Source organism: Lagenorhynchus albirostris, chromosome 13 (assembly GCF_949774975.1).
Source record: "Lagenorhynchus albirostris chromosome 13, mLagAlb1.1, whole genome shotgun sequence".
NCBI classification, from domain to species: Eukaryota; Metazoa; Chordata; class Mammalia; order Artiodactyla; family Delphinidae; genus Lagenorhynchus; species Lagenorhynchus albirostris.
The window spans coordinates 69,205,475-69,223,241 of record NC_083107.1 but is presented as its reverse complement, the minus strand read 5'-3'; the positions used below and the strand labels follow the sequence as shown (position 1 = coordinate 69,223,241).

General features: G+C 39.2%; 1 protein-coding gene across 2 annotated transcripts in view; it reads left to right on the top strand.

Moving 5' to 3' along the window:
• The window catches only part of HADHB (hydroxyacyl-CoA dehydrogenase trifunctional multienzyme complex subunit beta), a 36,331-nt gene that overhangs the window by 3,534 nt on the left and 15,030 nt on the right, over positions 1–17,767 (top strand). For both annotated transcript variants that reach the window (XM_060169142.1, XM_060169141.1), the window contains exons 2-5: positions 2,452–2,526; positions 2,632–2,676; positions 11,181–11,280; positions 14,064–14,108. In XM_060169142.1, coding sequence (XP_060025125.1) covers positions 2,460–2,526; positions 2,632–2,676; positions 11,181–11,280; positions 14,064–14,108 — 257 coding nt within the window. In that variant the 5' untranslated portion in view covers positions 2,452–2,459. The remainder of the gene's footprint in view (positions 1–2,451; positions 2,527–2,631; positions 2,677–11,180; positions 11,281–14,063; positions 14,109–17,767) is intronic.

Here is a 17,767-nt window from a genome sequence, read left to right as displayed (position 1 = left end):
TGAACCAAAGAGAATGAGATTATTCTGATTGGTTTAAACCCTGGAGTTGAGCTGGATTCAGTCCCATGTAAACCACATGTGGCAACTACATAATGGTGTGAAATGGATATTGGGGTGAAAACCACAGATTCCATTATAGATTGTTTCTCTTTTTACTGTACTTTGTAGAAGTTCTTTATGGAGTATGGGATTTAGCCCTTTGTTTTCCATGTTACAAATACTTTCTCTGAATCTATTGTTTGCCTTTTAACTTTATTTTAGTGTCTTTTGCTATGTAGATATTTTAAATGCTTCTTTAATCAGTTCTTTTAGTTATTCTTTTCCCTTATGGGCTCTAGGTTTTATACCATATGTTGGAAGCCTTTCCCCAAGATTATAAAAATATTCTCTGATATATTCTTGTAGTAAGCTAGAAAAATATATATTTAGATTAATGCATCTGTAATTTGTACTTATAGTGTGAGCTATGGATCTAATTTTTTTTCAAATGGTTAGCCATTTTCCCAACAAATCTATTGAGTAATTCACCTTTCTCCCACTTATTTGAAATGTTATCTTTATTACATACTAAATTCTCATACACGAGTATGCTTCTGAACTTGCTACATCCTGTTCTGTTGATTAGTTTCATTTATTACTGTGCCAGAATTGAACTGTTTAGTTACTGGTACTTTATAGAAAGTTTTTATATCTGTTCGAGCAAGGTCCCCCTTTTTATGAATTTCATGAATTTTATTTCAAGAGGAACTTTACTTATGGGGATTTATATTCCAGACTCAAGTGGCATCAAATGTAGCTTCTGGAAGAGTGGTGCCCATCTCATGGGCCAATTTGTGTCTCCAGGGCCAGAGTCCCTTGAGTATACCTAGGCTGGTAAGCCTAGAGTTTGGACTCCTCCATCTCTTTCCAATCCATATGTTTGGTAAATGTGATTTTTTTTTCTTTTTGGAAGCCACAGGGCATCTCTTTTTCGTCAATGAAGACCTAAGAAAAGTTAAACAAGACTTTTATATTGGCTGTTGCTGTGTAACAAATTACTCCAAAATTTAGCAGCTTAAAACAGTAAAAATTGATTATCTCATACAGTTTCTGACGGTCAGGAATTTGGGGGCAAATTAGCTGGGTCGTTCTGACTTTGACTTTCTCATGAGGTTGCAGTCAGAATGCTGGCGAGGGCTGTAGTCATCTGAAAGCTTGTCTGCGCTAGAGGATTCACTTCCAAGCTCAGTCACTTGGCTGTTGGCAGGAGGTGTCAGTTCCTCATCACCAGAGCCTCTTCATCGGGCTGCTCCTGAGGTGCCAGCTGGCTTCCCCCAGACCGAGTGATCTGAGAGACGGACCAAGACGGGAGCTGCAGGATCTCTTAACAGCCTAATCTCGAAAGTGACGTCTCATCATTGCTGATGTATTCTTTTGTTACACAGACCAACTATGTAAATAAGAATTCAGGGAAGTGGAATTACTGATCAAAAGTTAGGTGCAGTTGCAGTTTTTTGACAGTTACAGTAATTGCCAAATTGCCCTCCATAGTGATGCACCTGTGGAGGTGCCATCAGTTTACACCCTCAGCAGCAGTGTATGAGCGAGCCTGTATGTGCAGGCTACCACATGATGAATACCAGCCCTTAAGTCAAATATTATACCTCGGTGCCGTTTTAATTTGTATTGCCCTTATGAATGAGATTGAACATCTTTTCATGTATCTAAGAGCCATTTGTATTGATATTTCTATTTCTGTGAACAGTTTGTTCATATCCTTTGCCAATTTTTTTCTTACTGATTTGTAGGAACTCATTTTTGGGAATTTAGGGAAGTATTTAATATATTTTATATATTTTAATATAGAGGGGTTTATATTTTTATTATTTTGAAATAATATCAAGCTTATAAAAAAGTAGCAAGTGCAGTGTATGAACTTCTTTTTCTTACAACAGTTAAGATGTGATACTGCACTATCTCTGAATACTTTAGTGTGTATCCCCTTCAAATACAAACATTCCATAAGGCATTCTGCATAATCACAATACAACCATCAAAATCAGGAAGTTCACATTGGTAGCTTCATGATCATGTCCAGCAGGCTCTACTCCTTTGGCCCTAGAGAAAAGCGTAAACTCTGGAGCTAGACTATCTGGCTTCAAATCACAGCTCTGCCTTTTACTAGTCTTTCAATCCCTGTATGCCTCCGTTTCTCATCTCTTACGAAGGGTGTAATAATCATGTGTACTTCATAGGTCCTTGTGAGGATTAGATGGGTTACTGCTTAGATTAGTGGTTTGCATACTATGTCAGTGTAGCTATTATATTATTAGAGGAAGGGTAGTTGGTAATAGAGTAAATTTTAAAGTATTTTATAGTAGTCATGGATGAGATATCAGAGATCATAGACTACACTCTAAGCTACAAATTGTTCAAATAACCCAGAAAGTCTTTTTGTTCTTCTCTTTTTAGATTTAAGAATGACTTCCCTCTTGACTTACACTTTAAAATATCTTCCCAGTACATCACAATGGGCCCTCAGATTTTGTAAGTTTCATTTCTTTCTTTTTAAGATTAGATTTGGTTGTATAAGCATCTTGCACAGACATGGAATTGTACTGGTTTTTGTAAACACTTTATTTTGTCTTCCAGCTATGAGACCTCTGAGCTGTTCCTCCCAGTTACGAGCTGCCGCAGGTACAGTAATTTGTAAAAAAAAAAAAAAAGAAAAAAAAAGAAAAAAAAGTCTGATTTAGAAGTTAGATTCTAGAATCTAAATTTGTGAATTTTGAAAAAAACCAAAACTAGTTTGCTAACTCTCCCTTTTTTTGAGCAACATGAACATCACTGTTGCCTTTAAATTAAAACAATGTAGGACCAATCAGTAACAATAGTACATGGTGTAGGGTGGGCTCGAGGATGTTGACAGGAGGCTGCTTTCTGGGATATGGAGCCTGATGGAGTCACGCAGGTTCCATGAACCTTACTGGTCAGTGTAATCAGCTACTGGCTGTCAGTCCTAGAGATGATTAGCGTACAAACACTCTGGAGACTGCTGTGGAGCCAAAAGGTAACTTTTCAAACTTTCAGTGACAGGCTTCTCTGTTAATGAATATCCTCTTAGTCCATGTGCAAGAGGATGCATGCATGAAATAGGTGTGACTGTGGAACCAGTTAATAACAGAAGGTTGTTCAGTCAGTATGAAATGAAAAAGGAGGGAAATTTGTTGATTTTATATGGTCTTTTAGACCCTTGGTAAAGACTTCTTCACTGTTGAATACATACTTTTGCAGAACCTACTGTAGGTATGTATCTTCACTGGCCAGCGCTAAAAGTCCCCAGACAGGTTCTCCTTGCCTGGGTCCTGTATTGACTATGACTTCTGACTTTGGTTTTATTATGGTGTTTCTACTTGAATAATAGCTTAATAGAAAAAGCGTCTTACTAGGATTCAGAAGACCTCTGCTCTGTTCCAGTTCTACTTCTTTCTGGGCAGTTTGGCCTTGAACCGATCACTTTACTTCCCTGTGCTTTAGTTTCTTTATCTAAAAAAGAATAATAATTTTAGTCTTGTTAACCTCAAGTAGTTATGAAGATATTTCATAGCACTTTGAAAACTGTAAACTCAATATAAGTACAAGGTAGGAATTCCCTGGAGGTCCAGTGGTTAGGACTCTGTGCTTCCACTGCAGGGGGTATGGGTTCGATCTCTGGTTGGGGAATTAAGATCCCGCATATCACGTGGCTCGGCCAAAAAAAAAAAAAAAAAAAAAATATATATATATATATGTACAAGATGATATTTTTATATTGTTTTACATAAGTATATTATCAGGGATCTGTTGCCTAATCTCACCTAGAAAAGTTTCACGTTGCCATGTCACAAATATATTTTCTGTGGCCTCTAAATTCTAATTAGAATATAGATTTGTATAGGCTCACAAAGAATAATTCCTTTCTATCTCAGTTCACCTTTTCCCTAATTCTAATGTTCACCCAGGACTTTGCAGTCAGACAGATAGATCTGATTCTTTGCCAACCAGAAGAAGGTCACATTGCATACCAACAGAGGGAAGGCATTTTTGTGGCACATAGAGTATTCTATTTCATATTGCTCTTAAAGTGTTTTGTGTTTCTGTCTCCCCAACTATGTTGTGAGCCCTTCTGAGACTTATTAAGCCTTTTAGAGTCCCTGGTGTCTAACACTGTCCTAGCGATTTCTGTTAACGTTGATGGTGATAGTGGTGCAAGAGGGCACATGATAAGACAAAAGAATGTAACCAGCTGATTTGAGGGGAGGGAGTGGGAATGTACCCATGCTGAACAGGTTTTAGGTTGCAATAATTTTGTAACTAATTCCTCTTGAATTGCATGTGAATTGCATGTGAATATGCTTGATGGTGCTGTTAGGATGAAGGAATTAGAATAGAGGGGTACAGGTTTATTGATGTTTCCAGTCATCAGATTGACTGGAAATGTTCCTGATGGAAATTTTGACTTATTTGATGGCTATATATACTATGCATCTTCCTTGACTTACAATAGGGTTACATCCTGACAAATCCATCATAAGTTGAAAATATTGTAAGTCAGGACTTCCCTGGTGGCACAGTGGTTAAGAATCCGCCTGCCAATGCAGGGGACATGGGTTTGGTCCTTGGTCCGGGAAGATCCCACCTGCCGCGGAGCAACTAAGCCTGTGCGCCACAACTACTGAGCCTGTGCTCTAGAGCCCGCAAACCACAACTACTGAGCCCGTGTGCCACAACTACTGAAGCCCATGCACCTAGAACCTGTGCTCTGCAACAAGAGAAGCCACTGCAATGAGAAGCTTGCGCACCACAACAAAGAGTAGCCCCCACTTGTCACAACTAGAGAAACGCCCATGCTCAGCAGTGAAGACCCAATGCAGCCAAAAATAAATAAATAAATGAATAAGTTTGTTTAAAAAAAAAAGGATATATTGTAAGTCAGAAATGCATTTAGTACATCTAATCTACCAAACATCATAGCTTAGCCTAGCTTACCTTAAACGTGCTCAGAACACGTTGGGCAAAATCATCTAACACAGGCCTATTTTATAATAAAGTATTGAATGTCATGTAATTTATTGCATATTGTACTGAAAGTGAAAAACAGAATGGTTGTATGAGTATAGAATGGTTGTAAGTGTATTGGTTGTTTACCCCTGTGATTGTGTGACTGACTGGGAGCTATGGCTCACTGCTGCCCAGCATCATGAGAGAGTATCATACCACCTACTGCTAGCCTGGGAAAAAAATGAAAATTCAGAATTCAAACTATGGTTTCTACTGAATGTGTATTGCTTTTGCACCATCCTAAAGTTAAAAATTCATAAGTTGAACCATGGAAAGTCAAGGACCATCTGTTTATCTATATATCTATATCCACAGACATACATATATATAAAACAATGGTATACTATATGGCATGTCATCTCTGCTTTGATTGATTTTTTTTTAAATGAAAGGTTTTTTTGTTTATTTATTTATTTATTTATTTTTGGCTGTGTTGGATCTTCGTTACTGTGCGCGGGCTTTCTCTAGTTGCGGTGAGCAGGGACTACTCTTCGTTGTGGTGCGTGGGCTTCTCATTGCAGTGGCTTCTCGTTGCGGAGCACGGGCTCTAGGCACACGGGCTTCAGTAATTGTGGCACGCGGGCTCAGTAGTTGTGGCTTGTGGGTTCTAGAGTGCAGGCTCAGTAGTTGTGGCACACAGGCTTAGTTGCTCCGCGGCATGTGGGATCTTCCTGGACCAGGGCTTGAACCCGTGTACCCTGCATTGACGGGTGGATTCTTAATCACTGTGCCACCAGGGAAGCCCTGATTTTTTTTTTTTTTTTTTTGGCTGCATTGGGTCTTCGTTGCTGTGCGTGGGCTTTTCTCTGGATGCGGCGAGGGGGGGCTACTCTTCATTGCGGCGCGCGGGCTTCTCATTCTGGTGGCTTCTCGTTGCGGAGCACAGGCTCTAGGCACATGGGCTTCAGTAGTTGTGGAATGCGGGCTCAGTAGTTGTGGCTCACGGGCTCTAAGCACAGGCCCAGTAGTTGTGGCACATGGGCTTAGTTCCTCCGTGGCATGTGGAATCTTCCTGGGCTAGGAATCGAACCTGTGTCCCCTCCATTGGCAGGCGGATTCTTAACCACTGCGCCACCAGGGAAGCCCTCTGCTTTGATTTTAATTATGTATGTGAAATACAGAATGTATATGTCAGCCATAGAATACTAGGTTTGGAGTTGGGAGGAGTGCTTGAGGTCATCTAATCTAGCTCCCATATTTGCAAATAAGAAATTTTTGGCAGAGCAGGGACTAGCACCCAGATATTTTAACCCCCTATTCAGATTCTTATACTACATTGCTACTGAGTGCGCATAGCACTGTGGAATATATAAAAAAGAGCCTTTGAGAAAATTCTGATGTGATTAGGAGCCAGTGTGCACATGAAACAGAATTAGAGTCCTTTGGGTGACTGTTCAATATATAATGAATATTATTTTTAAATGTGACTTCCAGTATTACTTTAATTACTTTATAATATGCTAAATTGTTTGGCCAATTTTTGCCCCATAGGTTGCCCTAGAAGTTAAGAAGCAGGAACTACAGGTGGCTGTAGTTATCAGGGAAGGTTTTATTTAGGAGGTGGAATGTGAACTAGGCCTTAAGGGTAGGTAAGGATTAGATGGACAGAAAGGAGCCACTCAGATGGGAGGGTATATGAATGAAGGCAAGGGGTGTGCAATGAAGTCAAGGCTGTGAGGCACTGGGGGCTTGCTCATCTTGCTACATGTTGAGAAGTGGTGGAGAACGTTTTTGGATCATTCAGTTGGAACCAGGTAAAGCAAGAAATTTGTTGGAAGAGTTAGGAATTTGAATTTTATCTGAAAGTGTGTAAAAGGAACATGCGGTCAGTTCTTAAAAAGTGGAATGATGTGATGGTATGTCATCTGACTTTTCCTCTCATCACTTTATTCTCTCCAAGGTCAGTGACAAGTAATCTGCAGATCTTCAGACTTAGCGGCCTTTTTTCAGTCCTCATTCTCCTTGAGTGTTGAAATATTTGACCATCCTCTGCTCCTTGATACTCTTCTGCCTTTGCTTTCATGTACTGTTTTCTCCCCAGTCTCCTACCACCTCTCAAGTTTACGCTCTGTCCCACATTTTCTCTCTGCCCTCTAAATGTGGGGAGATCACAAAACCAAGTGTCTTTTATTGTGAGTAAGGGGCCCACTCAAGTTAGGGAGAAGAGGGCTTGAGTACTACAGCTAGGGAGGTATTAGGAACCAAGCAGCTCTAGGGGCAGCCACTTTGTCTCAGTCATGGCCACATGGTGTGTCACTTTCCTGGCCTTCCTGCTTCTCTTTATATATATTCTTCTTCACTCCTCTTGCTGGCTTCTTTGCTTGCTCAGGGTTTTTGCTGCCCCATAACTCTGACTTAAAAATAATTTCAGTTTATTATCACCCTGGTTCTTCCTCATGGCATTTTTTCAGCTTCAACTAATTGGTATTTTTCTCCATGCTTTGCTTAGATTCCTGTGAGAGAGAATCAGATGCAGCTTATCACTTGTAGGTAGATGACGTGGGTTACTGGTTGGCCACTCTATGGATTGACTTCAGGTAGTCAGGTAGTACCCACCCTGAATCTAACCAGCTTTGGGTGTGGGCTTAGGGACATGACGTCTATGATTGCCCCTTTGCAGGGACTCTAAGCAGGGCAGCTCCATTTAGAGGGGGCTATGGGTGAGCAGGCACTGCAAAATATGTCTCTACTTTTCTTCTGTTTTTTTTTGTTTGTTTGTTTTTTGTTTTTTTTTTTGAGGGTAGAAAGCGAGATTTATTGAGTACACTGCAAGGGAGCAGCGGGCGAGACCAAGAGGGGGTCTTCCCTGGAGGAAGAGAAACTGGGCTTCATTTTGGTCCCTTTTGGTCACGCTTGGATTAATGTTCTACCCTTATGGTGGTTAGGGCTACGTATGTCATAGCTCAATCTTCCTGGTATACCAACTGCTTGCGACCGTTGGTAATTTCCATTGGGGGAGGGTGTGATTGTCTTATCTTGAAAGGACCTCCCCAGCCTAAGATGGCTGTTGTATTGTTAAGCTCCACATTTCCCCCCAACAGATCAGCAAAGTCAAATCACTGACATCTGGGTGACAATATCATCTCATGCTACTTCTGCTGAGAAGGGGCGATGTGCGGTCCCAGTTGGCTTTGCTGATCAGCTCTGGGGCTGTGGGATAGTGTGTGAATAGAAATTTGGGGAGGCCTGTTCAAGAGTAGTCAACTATATTGATTCTAGTGGTTGGAATCCTTGTCTTATCACCATTTGTAGCTTGATGGAATGAAATCGTTTTTTTAGTGACTCACTTGAAGTACCTGGAAATGTTGGTGGATCAGGATGGACAGTCCTCAAGGGAGGATGGAAAGAGAAGGGGAATCTCACAGCATGCCTGGATTCGCCAAGCCGCTGCTGCCGACTGCACCAGGCGTTGGAAGTGAGGAGTACCAAGGCTAGGGCCAAAGGACATTGCCACCCGATTAGGCAGGGACGGTTGGTCGGTATGGGACTGGGTTTTAGGTCCGCTGAAGAGTTGCCTTGGCCAGGATACGCAGTCCCCCGGTCTCCAGGGACCTCAGACCATCGGCAGTGTTGAAGAGGAGAAAAGACCATTTCCAGAATGTACCCCTTAGGGCGAGAGCAAGTTGGAGTCTCGTCCTGGAGGCCTTTGGGTCCCACCAAGGAGCAGACGTGGCCATTTGCCCTGAGTCAGCAGGCCGATCGCTACCTGTTGGAAGACGGGTCAGAAAAGGCAGAGAGAGGAGAGAGCGGTCTGGTCCCTGTACTGGCCATCAAAATGCCCACAGAGTGTGGCAATGGGGCTGGCAACATGGGTGGTGAAAGAATTTACCAAGCCAGAAGTGAGGGTAGAAAGCGAGATTTATTGAGTACAACGTAAGGGAGTGGCAGGCAAGACCAAGGGGGCATCTGCCTCTTCTGTATTCTAAAATGCATATATATCATGGCTCTCCCAGCTACACCTCACTTCTCTTTGGAGCTTTAGTTTTGCATTTCTAGCTCTCTGTCAAATGTACATATCCACCTGGGTGTCCATCACCTCAAAGTTAGCATGTTTAAAATTGAGGTCACTTTTCTTCCAAAACCAGTTCTTACTCTGTGTAAAATAACTAGGTTTTCTTAGTCTCTAAGCTTCCTTTATAATCCTGTTTTCCTTTCTTTCCATATCTGATTGGTCACCAAAATACATAGTCTTCCTTTATAAAATCTCTTGTATTGGTCCCTTCCTTTCCATTCACAATGATACTGCCTTTATTTTGGCCATTAGCACTACAGGCTTGTTTTTGCTACAGTCTCCTTGATAATCTCCACGTGCCTGTATCTCCTTCACCAACCAATTAGAGCTGCGAGGAGAATCTTTGTACCCCATTTTATCATGACTCTTAGCTTTCACTACTATTTTGTTAAAGTTGGTTGTCGATATTTATCATAAGTAGCTCTCTATGACATAAGTGGGTGTGGTAAGGTGATTGTTAAAATTTTATTCCCAATTCTTTAGGATTTTTCTCTATCTCTGGTAATGAAGGAATGGTGATAGGAGATGAATTTCAGCATTAACAGCAATAAGAAAAGAATGAGACACATGTAGATACACAAACACAGAGATCTTCCAGCTATATTGTTAAGTCAGAAAAGTAAACATAATACACAAGTGTGTGCATGTACATGCATAAAAAGAAAAAAAGTGGTAAAGTATATACACCAAATTAGCAGTATCTACCTCTGGGAAGGAAATTACATGGCAGCAGAGGACATAAAGAGGGAACTTTAGTTTTACTCTCCATATTTTAGTTATGTTTATCTTTCTCTTTTTTTAACCACCGGGATATGTTCATGTTTTATTTTTTAATTAAAACATTAGAGAAAGGTTGCTCTCTTTTTTTAAAATTTATTTTATATATTTATTTTTGGCTGCGTTGGGTCTTTGTTGCTGTGCACGGGCTTTCTCTAGTTGTGGCGAGCGGGGGCTACTCTTTGTTGCGGTGCACAGGCTTCTTATTGCAGAGCACGGGCTTCAGTAGTTGCGGCTCGCGGGCTGTAGGCGTGTGGGCTCAGTAGTTGTGGTGCACGGGCTTAGTTGCTTCGCGGCATGTGGGATCTTCCCGGGCCAGGGCTTAAACCCATGTCCCCTGCATTGGCAGGCGAATTCCTAACCACTGCGCCACCAGGGAAGCCCCAAGGTTGCTCTTTTGATGTTAGAAAATAACTAGACAAATTGAGCCAGAATTCAGGAAGCATTCTGGGTTTTTGTAGAATGGCAGTAGTCACCAACCAAATGCCTTTATTTCTACATAGAAAAGCAAGAATATTAAGCTATATGAAGACTAAACGATATCAGTCATTGTAACTTCTAATATTAGGGGCAGGCTTAATTGGTTGCTTTCAGTGGAATAGATTGTCAAACATTTGATTCAAAAAAACCCAAAAAACAATTTGTTAATGGCATAAACAACCTTATCATTAGGTATAATCTCTGTATTTAAATATTTTTTGGAAATTTGTAAATGCTAGTTAATTTCTTAATCTTTTTTTTTTTTTTAGTTGAAGTGGTTTGGTAAATGACAAATGCAACTTGGCATTGAATGATATAATTCTTCTTAGAATGTCTGTCTTTAAAAATGTAAAAAGTGGGCTTCCCCAGTGGCGTAGTGGTTGGGAGTCCGCCTGCCAATGCAGGGGACGCGGGTTCGTGTCCCGATCCGGGAGGATCCCACATGCCGCGGAGCGGCTGGGCCCGTGAGCCGTGGTCGCTGGGCCTGCGCGTCCGGAGCCTGTGCTCCGCGACGGGAGAGGCCACAGCAGTGAGAGGCTTGCGTACCGCAAAAAAAAAAAATGTAAAAAGTCATTTGACTTCATATATTTTTTTTTTAAGATTTTTTTGATGTGGACCATTTTTAAAGTGTTTATCGAATTTGTTACAATACTGCTTCTGTTTTATGTTTTTGTGGTTTTTTTGTCCCCGAGGTATGTGGGATCGTAGCTCCCTGACAGGGATCCAACCCGCACCCCCTGCAATGGAAGGTGAAATCTTAACCATTGGACTGCTAGGGAAATCCCTGACTTCATATATTTTAGTTAATTGTTCTTTGAACTTTCTCTTAAAGCTGTCCAGGCGAAATCGAAGCGAACCTTAGCCAAACCCAACCTGAGGAACATTGTGGTGGTGGATGGTGTCCGCACTCCATTTTTGCTGTCAGGCACTTCGTAAGTATGAAATGATTTTGCTACATGTTCTTTCTTTCTGTCTTTTTCTTTTTTCTCTCCAGCTGTATTGAGGTGTGGTTAACAAATAATAATTGTATATATATATATGTATATATATATGTATATATATATACATATTAAAAAACTGTATATATATATGTATATACATTGTGAAATGATTACCACAGTCGAGTTAATTAACACATCCATCACCCCATGTACTTTATTTATTCCTTTTTTTAAGGCACTTTCAAAAGGGATCTTTGTCAGTGTAACCCAGTAGGTAATACTATTGCTAGTGGACTAATATATGAAAAACATTTTCATGAAATTAATACAGAATAAGTCAAGCCAGTGGTGAAATAATGTGACAAAATTTGTTTTTTATCCATTCTGCTGAGTAAGCCTCATGTAGTGTTAGATTGAACCAGTCATATTTTAAAAACCTAGTGTGGGACCAGATAGTTTGCTTCTAACAGAGATATCCTTTCCTCATCTGAAGATAAGTACTGTACGTTGTTTCTGTGCCTCTTCAGAAGTTTGAATATGGAGGATGTGGGCCCATGGGCATTCTGAAGGGCCTTTAGTCTGTGGCTTTGGTTTCCTGGAAATTATCAGAATTGGAGTTGATGGACTGGTCCAAACCCTGGTACAGCACAACCCCAAATAAATGGAATAAGAATGATCCTAGACCAGCCCCCAAGTTCCCCAGAACCAAACTGCTATTCTCCCTAGACTTTTCTCCTCCTTTTTCGTCCCCAAGTGAGGCCCAGGCTGTCCAAAAGTTGACGATGGGCTTTGGGAACTAGGTGCAAACTAAATGAAACATTGGTTCTATTCTGTTTAGATTGTTCTATTGTTTGTATTTTGAACTAACAGTTACTAACTTAAAAATATTGCTAGGGAATGCCAGGCATCTGCTAAAAATAACAAGACCTTTCTGTACTAATATGGGAAGATCTTGAAGATATGTTAGGTGTAAAAAGCAAGGTTCAGAGCAGTGTGTATAATGGCACCGTTTGTGGAAGATACAGACCTGTGTGTGTGTACGTGTGCACGCGCATACGTACACAAACAATAAACGTTCATTTTTAAACGATGGTTTAGAACCTAGAGAGTATTTTTCTTATATAAGTGAATGCTGGTGAAGTTTCTTCATTCGCCCTCTTCTCTCAATATAGTATTATAATTTTCCTGTACTGACACAACAGCAGTAAGAGTAAGAATCTGTAGCTTTAGCAGCAGAGAAGTGATGAGAGGGAATCCTCCTTGTACTCAGCAGTAACAGGGTAGGAAAAGAAAGTTCCATCAAGAGAAAAGTTCTTGGCTAGGAAGACCATTTTTTTGTAAGGGCTGTTTGTATACTGTGTAGAAGTTTGATTCCGACTGTTTTACTAGCTGTTAAAAAAAATACAAACACGCTCAACTATACTTACATTATTTAAACATTTGCTTTGATAATTGGTATTTGCGTGAAGTTTGAGATATTCACATTAGCATAGGGTTTATTCCTTTTGTTGTGTTTTATTATTGTGTTCTAGTTTAATTTAGGATCCTAATTGAGAAAGAAGATAAAGTTCATGAGTAATTTAGTGACACAGAGAAGAGCATTGAGTAACGTAAGAAAATATAATTAATAGAGAAGAAAGAATAAAAATTTTAAGGTAATATTCATGTACAGAACAAAAGTGACCAAAAAATAATATAGAAGGAAGAATTTATAAAGAAGACAAATAGTTAAGTCATATTATTAATCTTATGATTGAGGTGACAAATGAGTCTTCTATAATAGAAGATCATTTTCTAGGTAGAAAAAGATCTTTTTCTGTTTGATTTGAAGAAGCTTTGCTTTCAACTTGAGTGATATTTGAAAAACCAAGTTTTTCTTACAGGTAGAAAGCACTTTGGAAGCACTCCTAGGAGTACACTGCAGCAGTGACATTTGGGAGTCTATCACGCATCCTGGTAGAGAGGGGTATAGGAGCATGAGAATAAAGATTGTAAAATGCTAAATAATTATTGAACTCATAGATTCAGACATTTTAAAATTGACACACAACTTTTTCCCAAGTTATTCTGCTCTAAATTTGAGGGAACTGGTTTTACCTATGAAAGATTTTTAAAACTACTGATGATTCTTCTGTGATTCAGAGTAAAAATAAAAACATTTTTGGATTTTTTAGGTTTTAATTTTTAGGAATTTAAAGAATGAATATTCTTATTTAATCCAATGGTTAAATCTTTGACTTAAAAATAAAGGGCAGTGGTTGAGAGTCCGCCTGCCGATGCAGGGGACATGGGTTCGTGCCCCAGTCCAGGAAGATCCCACATGCCACGGAGCAGCTGGGCCCGTGAGCCATGGCCGCTGAGCCTGCGCGTCCGGAGCCTGTGCTCCACAACGGGAGAGGCCACAACAGTGAGAGGCCCGTGTACTGCATAAAAAATAAAGATAATAAAATAAAGGAGAACTTAAAAGGTGGGGTTTAAATAAAAATATTTTATTAAATAAAATATTAAATGTTAAATATTTAACGTGTCATGCTGAACAATACGACAGTAGGCAAGATTCTTGTTCGCTTCTTAGCCAGCTCAAAAGGAGTCAAGGCTTGCCAGATTTTTAAGGCTGACAAATAGCAAAGTCACACTATTTCTTCATTTGGAATGATGTTAAGTGCATTTATAGCATCATATGTTAGATTATTTCTTTAGGTATTTCAAACAGAATGAAAAACATTTTTTATTAAAGCTCTAGGCTTTTGGTTTAAATTATTTTCTTTCCCCAGATATAAAGACCTGATGCCACATGATTTGGCTAGAGCAGCGCTTTCGTAAGTAAATGCAGTTTCATTTTAGTTCTTACTTCATTAAGAGTACTTCTCTCCAGTTTTTACACTTGAAATAGCATGTTTAATGGAATTTCCATATCTAAGATATGTTAACTTTTATGTGGTGAGAAAAAACAGTAGATTTTACCGGATTCATTGATTCTTCATTTTAGCCACATGTGCTACACGAATTCAAGCAGCTGGTGAATGTCAGCGACCTTTATTTTGTAGGCGTGACTATTTCTTGGCATGACAGTATTCCTTGATGAGTACTGTAGCTAGCTGCCGGTTGTAAACAATGTAGGGCTAGATTGATCAGTCTAGTCCTACATTGATCAGGCTAAATACAATACGTATATTTGATGATAATCTTAGAAACTTCATACTGTACGAGGATAGCTGAACAAATAATGCAAATACAGATGCAGAACCTGTGTATACAGAGGACCAACTGTACTCTGCCATTTTATTTAACGGACATGAGCATCCTCAGATTTTGGTATCCCTGGTGGGATGGGGATGTGGTTATTTATCTAGAAAAAAGCCTAGAATGAGACCTGAAGGTTCCTGTGCAAACCAAATAAAAATGTAAAATTAGATGTGGTTGCGTGAGATTGAGATGGAAGAATAATTTGATGAGTGTCAACATGTAAGGCATTATCATTCATTGATGCTTTGCCTTTGTGTCTTTAAGCAGCTACAGGTCTTTCATAGTTTGAAAAAACCCTTCTTTGGACCTTTTTGCCCATCTTGTTCTGTTTGTTCTCTTCCTGCCAGCCTCTAAGAATGAATGAAAGCAGCAGTTGCTTTTCTTTTCTTACTATCCATTTATTCTCCTTAATCCCATAATTGCTTCCATTCCCATTGCTCTACAGTAACTATACTTTGGAAGCTTCTCTTAATAATGACTGCGTAATCACTAAACGCACCAATGTTTTCTCAGACTTCAATGACTTTGTCTTCTGTAGCATTTGACATTGTCAGCTGTACTTGAAACTGTCTTCCTTTGACTTCATGTTACGCCATTACGGTTTTCCTTCCATTTTCTGACTGTTTCTTTTCTACTTCTTAAAAAACTGGATCCTTTCTTCTATCTCGTTTTTAAAGGTATTTTGTAAGTTTTAGTCCTTAGAACTTTGCATTTCTCTGTATGCATGCTTTTCCCTAAAAATCTCATCTACTTAATCTTTATTTTTTTATGTAGAGGACTTCCAAATCTCTAAATTTGACCTGTTTTCTTAGGTATCTCAAGCTCAGCATGTAAAAAATAAAAATTATCTTTTCCGTGAAGCCAGCTTACTTTCCCATTCCTGATAATGGTGCTGTTTCTGATTATGGTCCCAGGCTGGAGATTTACAGGTTTTTCCTCAACTTTCTGTCTTAAAAAATGTCAACTGTACAATAAAATTGAAAGTGAACACCTAAATACCCCTCACTTAGCATTAATAAGTGTTATTATTTTGCCATGTTTTCTATAGCTATATGGTTTGAAGCATTTGACATTGTTTCAGGCATCTTGATACTTCAGCCTTAAATTCTTCAGCTAGTACTCCTAAGAATGAGGACCTTCTCTGTTATCCACAATACCATTACCATAGCTAAGATGATAATGATTGTATGATAACTTCTAGTATCCAGTTCATAGTCAAATCCCCCACACTTGTTCTAAGAATGCCCTTTCTTTTAATTTTTTTTTTTTTTCCAAACCAGGACCTGGTCAAAGTTCATATTACAAATGAACATGTCTCTTTGGTCTCTTTTAATTTAGGATATCCCTCCACTCCACCCGCCATGAGAGTGACTTTTTGAAAAGACCAGGCCAGGTGGCCTGTAGAATGTCCCACATTCTGGATGTTTCTTCGTAGTAATATTTAACTTTCCTCTGAATTTCCTGTAAACTGGAAGTTAGATCTTTAAGCTTGATTAGATTCAGATTAAACTTTTTTTGGTAAGAATGCTTCATAGGTCAAGTGCATGGGTATTGCATCATGTTAAGAGGCGCATGATGTGTAATGTTAAATCTAATCACTCGGTCATGGTGATCAGACCACTAGATCTCTTGATTATAAAGGTGTATTTTTTTCCTTTGCAATTAGTAAGTCACCTGTAAAGTGATATCTTAACACCATGTAAACATCTTGTTCCCCAACAACCTTTGACTAAATGGTCTTAGCATTCATTGATAATTTTTGCCTGGATTATTACACTTATTACATTACAGTTACAGTTATGTATACAGTTATACAGTTATACAGTTATGTATACAGTTATACAGTTAACTGTATTACATTACAGTTATTACATTATTACAGTTATTACATTAGAGATTACAAAATTATGACTTTGATCATTCTTTTATTCCTCCTATATTTATTGGTTGGTATTTTTCTGTAAAGAACAGCTTTCCTTTTTTTTTTTTTAAGTGATGTGGACTTATAAATTTTTATTTATTAATTGTGTTAAAGCCAAGCTTGGTCACTGTTCTTTTTGAAGCTCAGATTATCCCATAGTTTATCTGTGGGAGTTCCTTCAAGTTGGCTTCTATGGCCCTTTTGTTTTTTAGTATAATATTGTTTTTTGAGTGTAATTTGCATACAATAAAATGCACATATTTTTAAGTATATAGTTTTATGAATTTTGTCAAATGTGTACACCCTTGTTCCTGTTTTTGCTATGGTCCCATTAATCTTTGAGTGCTTTCTTATTTTTGGCACAAAAAAGATCAGAGAGGTTCACTTTGTACTTTTCTTGCCTTAGACCTGGCCTCAGTCATTTTTTAAAAAGTTAATACCTTTAGGGCTTCCGTGGTGGCACAGTGGTTAAGAATCCGCCTGTCAGTGCAGGGGACACGAGTTCGAGCCCTGGTCCAGGAAGATCCCGCATGCTGCAGAGCAACAAGGCTCGTGTGCCACAGCTACTGAGCCTGCGCTCTAGAGCCCGCGAGCCACAACTACTGAAGCCCGCGCGCCTAGAGCCCGTGCTCTGCAACAAGAGAAGCCGCCTCAGTGAGAAGCCTCCACACTGCAACAAATAGTAGCCCCTGCTCACCGCAACTAGAGAAAGCCTGCACACAGCAACAGAGACCCAATGCAACCAAAAATAATTAATTAATTTAAAAAGAAAAGTTAATACCTTTGCTAGTAAATGGCATTTAGAAACCAAGTCTGAGTTCAAGATGTGCTCATTCCTACTGGAGTGTTATTGCTTCTAGTCTCTATCAGTGATCAGAACTAGAAAAATATATGTTATTTAAATTGTGTTTATATTGATATTTCAAATTTAACATAACTGGGATTTTACTCTTTAATTTTCTATTTGTTTCTCTTTTCTTCTTTTTTTAAAAATATTTATTTGGTTGCACCAGGTCTTAGTTGCAGCAGGCGGGCTCCTTAGTTGTTGCATGCGAACTCTTGGTTGCAGCACACATGTGGGATCTAGTGTCCTAACCAGGGATCGAACCCGGGCCCACTGCATTGGGAGCTCAGAGTCCTAACCACTGCACCACCAGGGAAGCTCCCTCTTTGATTTTTGACTGAAAACTTTGGTTTATGTATCTGTTTTATCCTATTTCAAATTATTTTTTTTTAATTTTTTTATTGGGGTATAGTTGATTTATAATCTTATGTTAGTTTCAGGGGTACAACATAGTGATTTAAAACTTT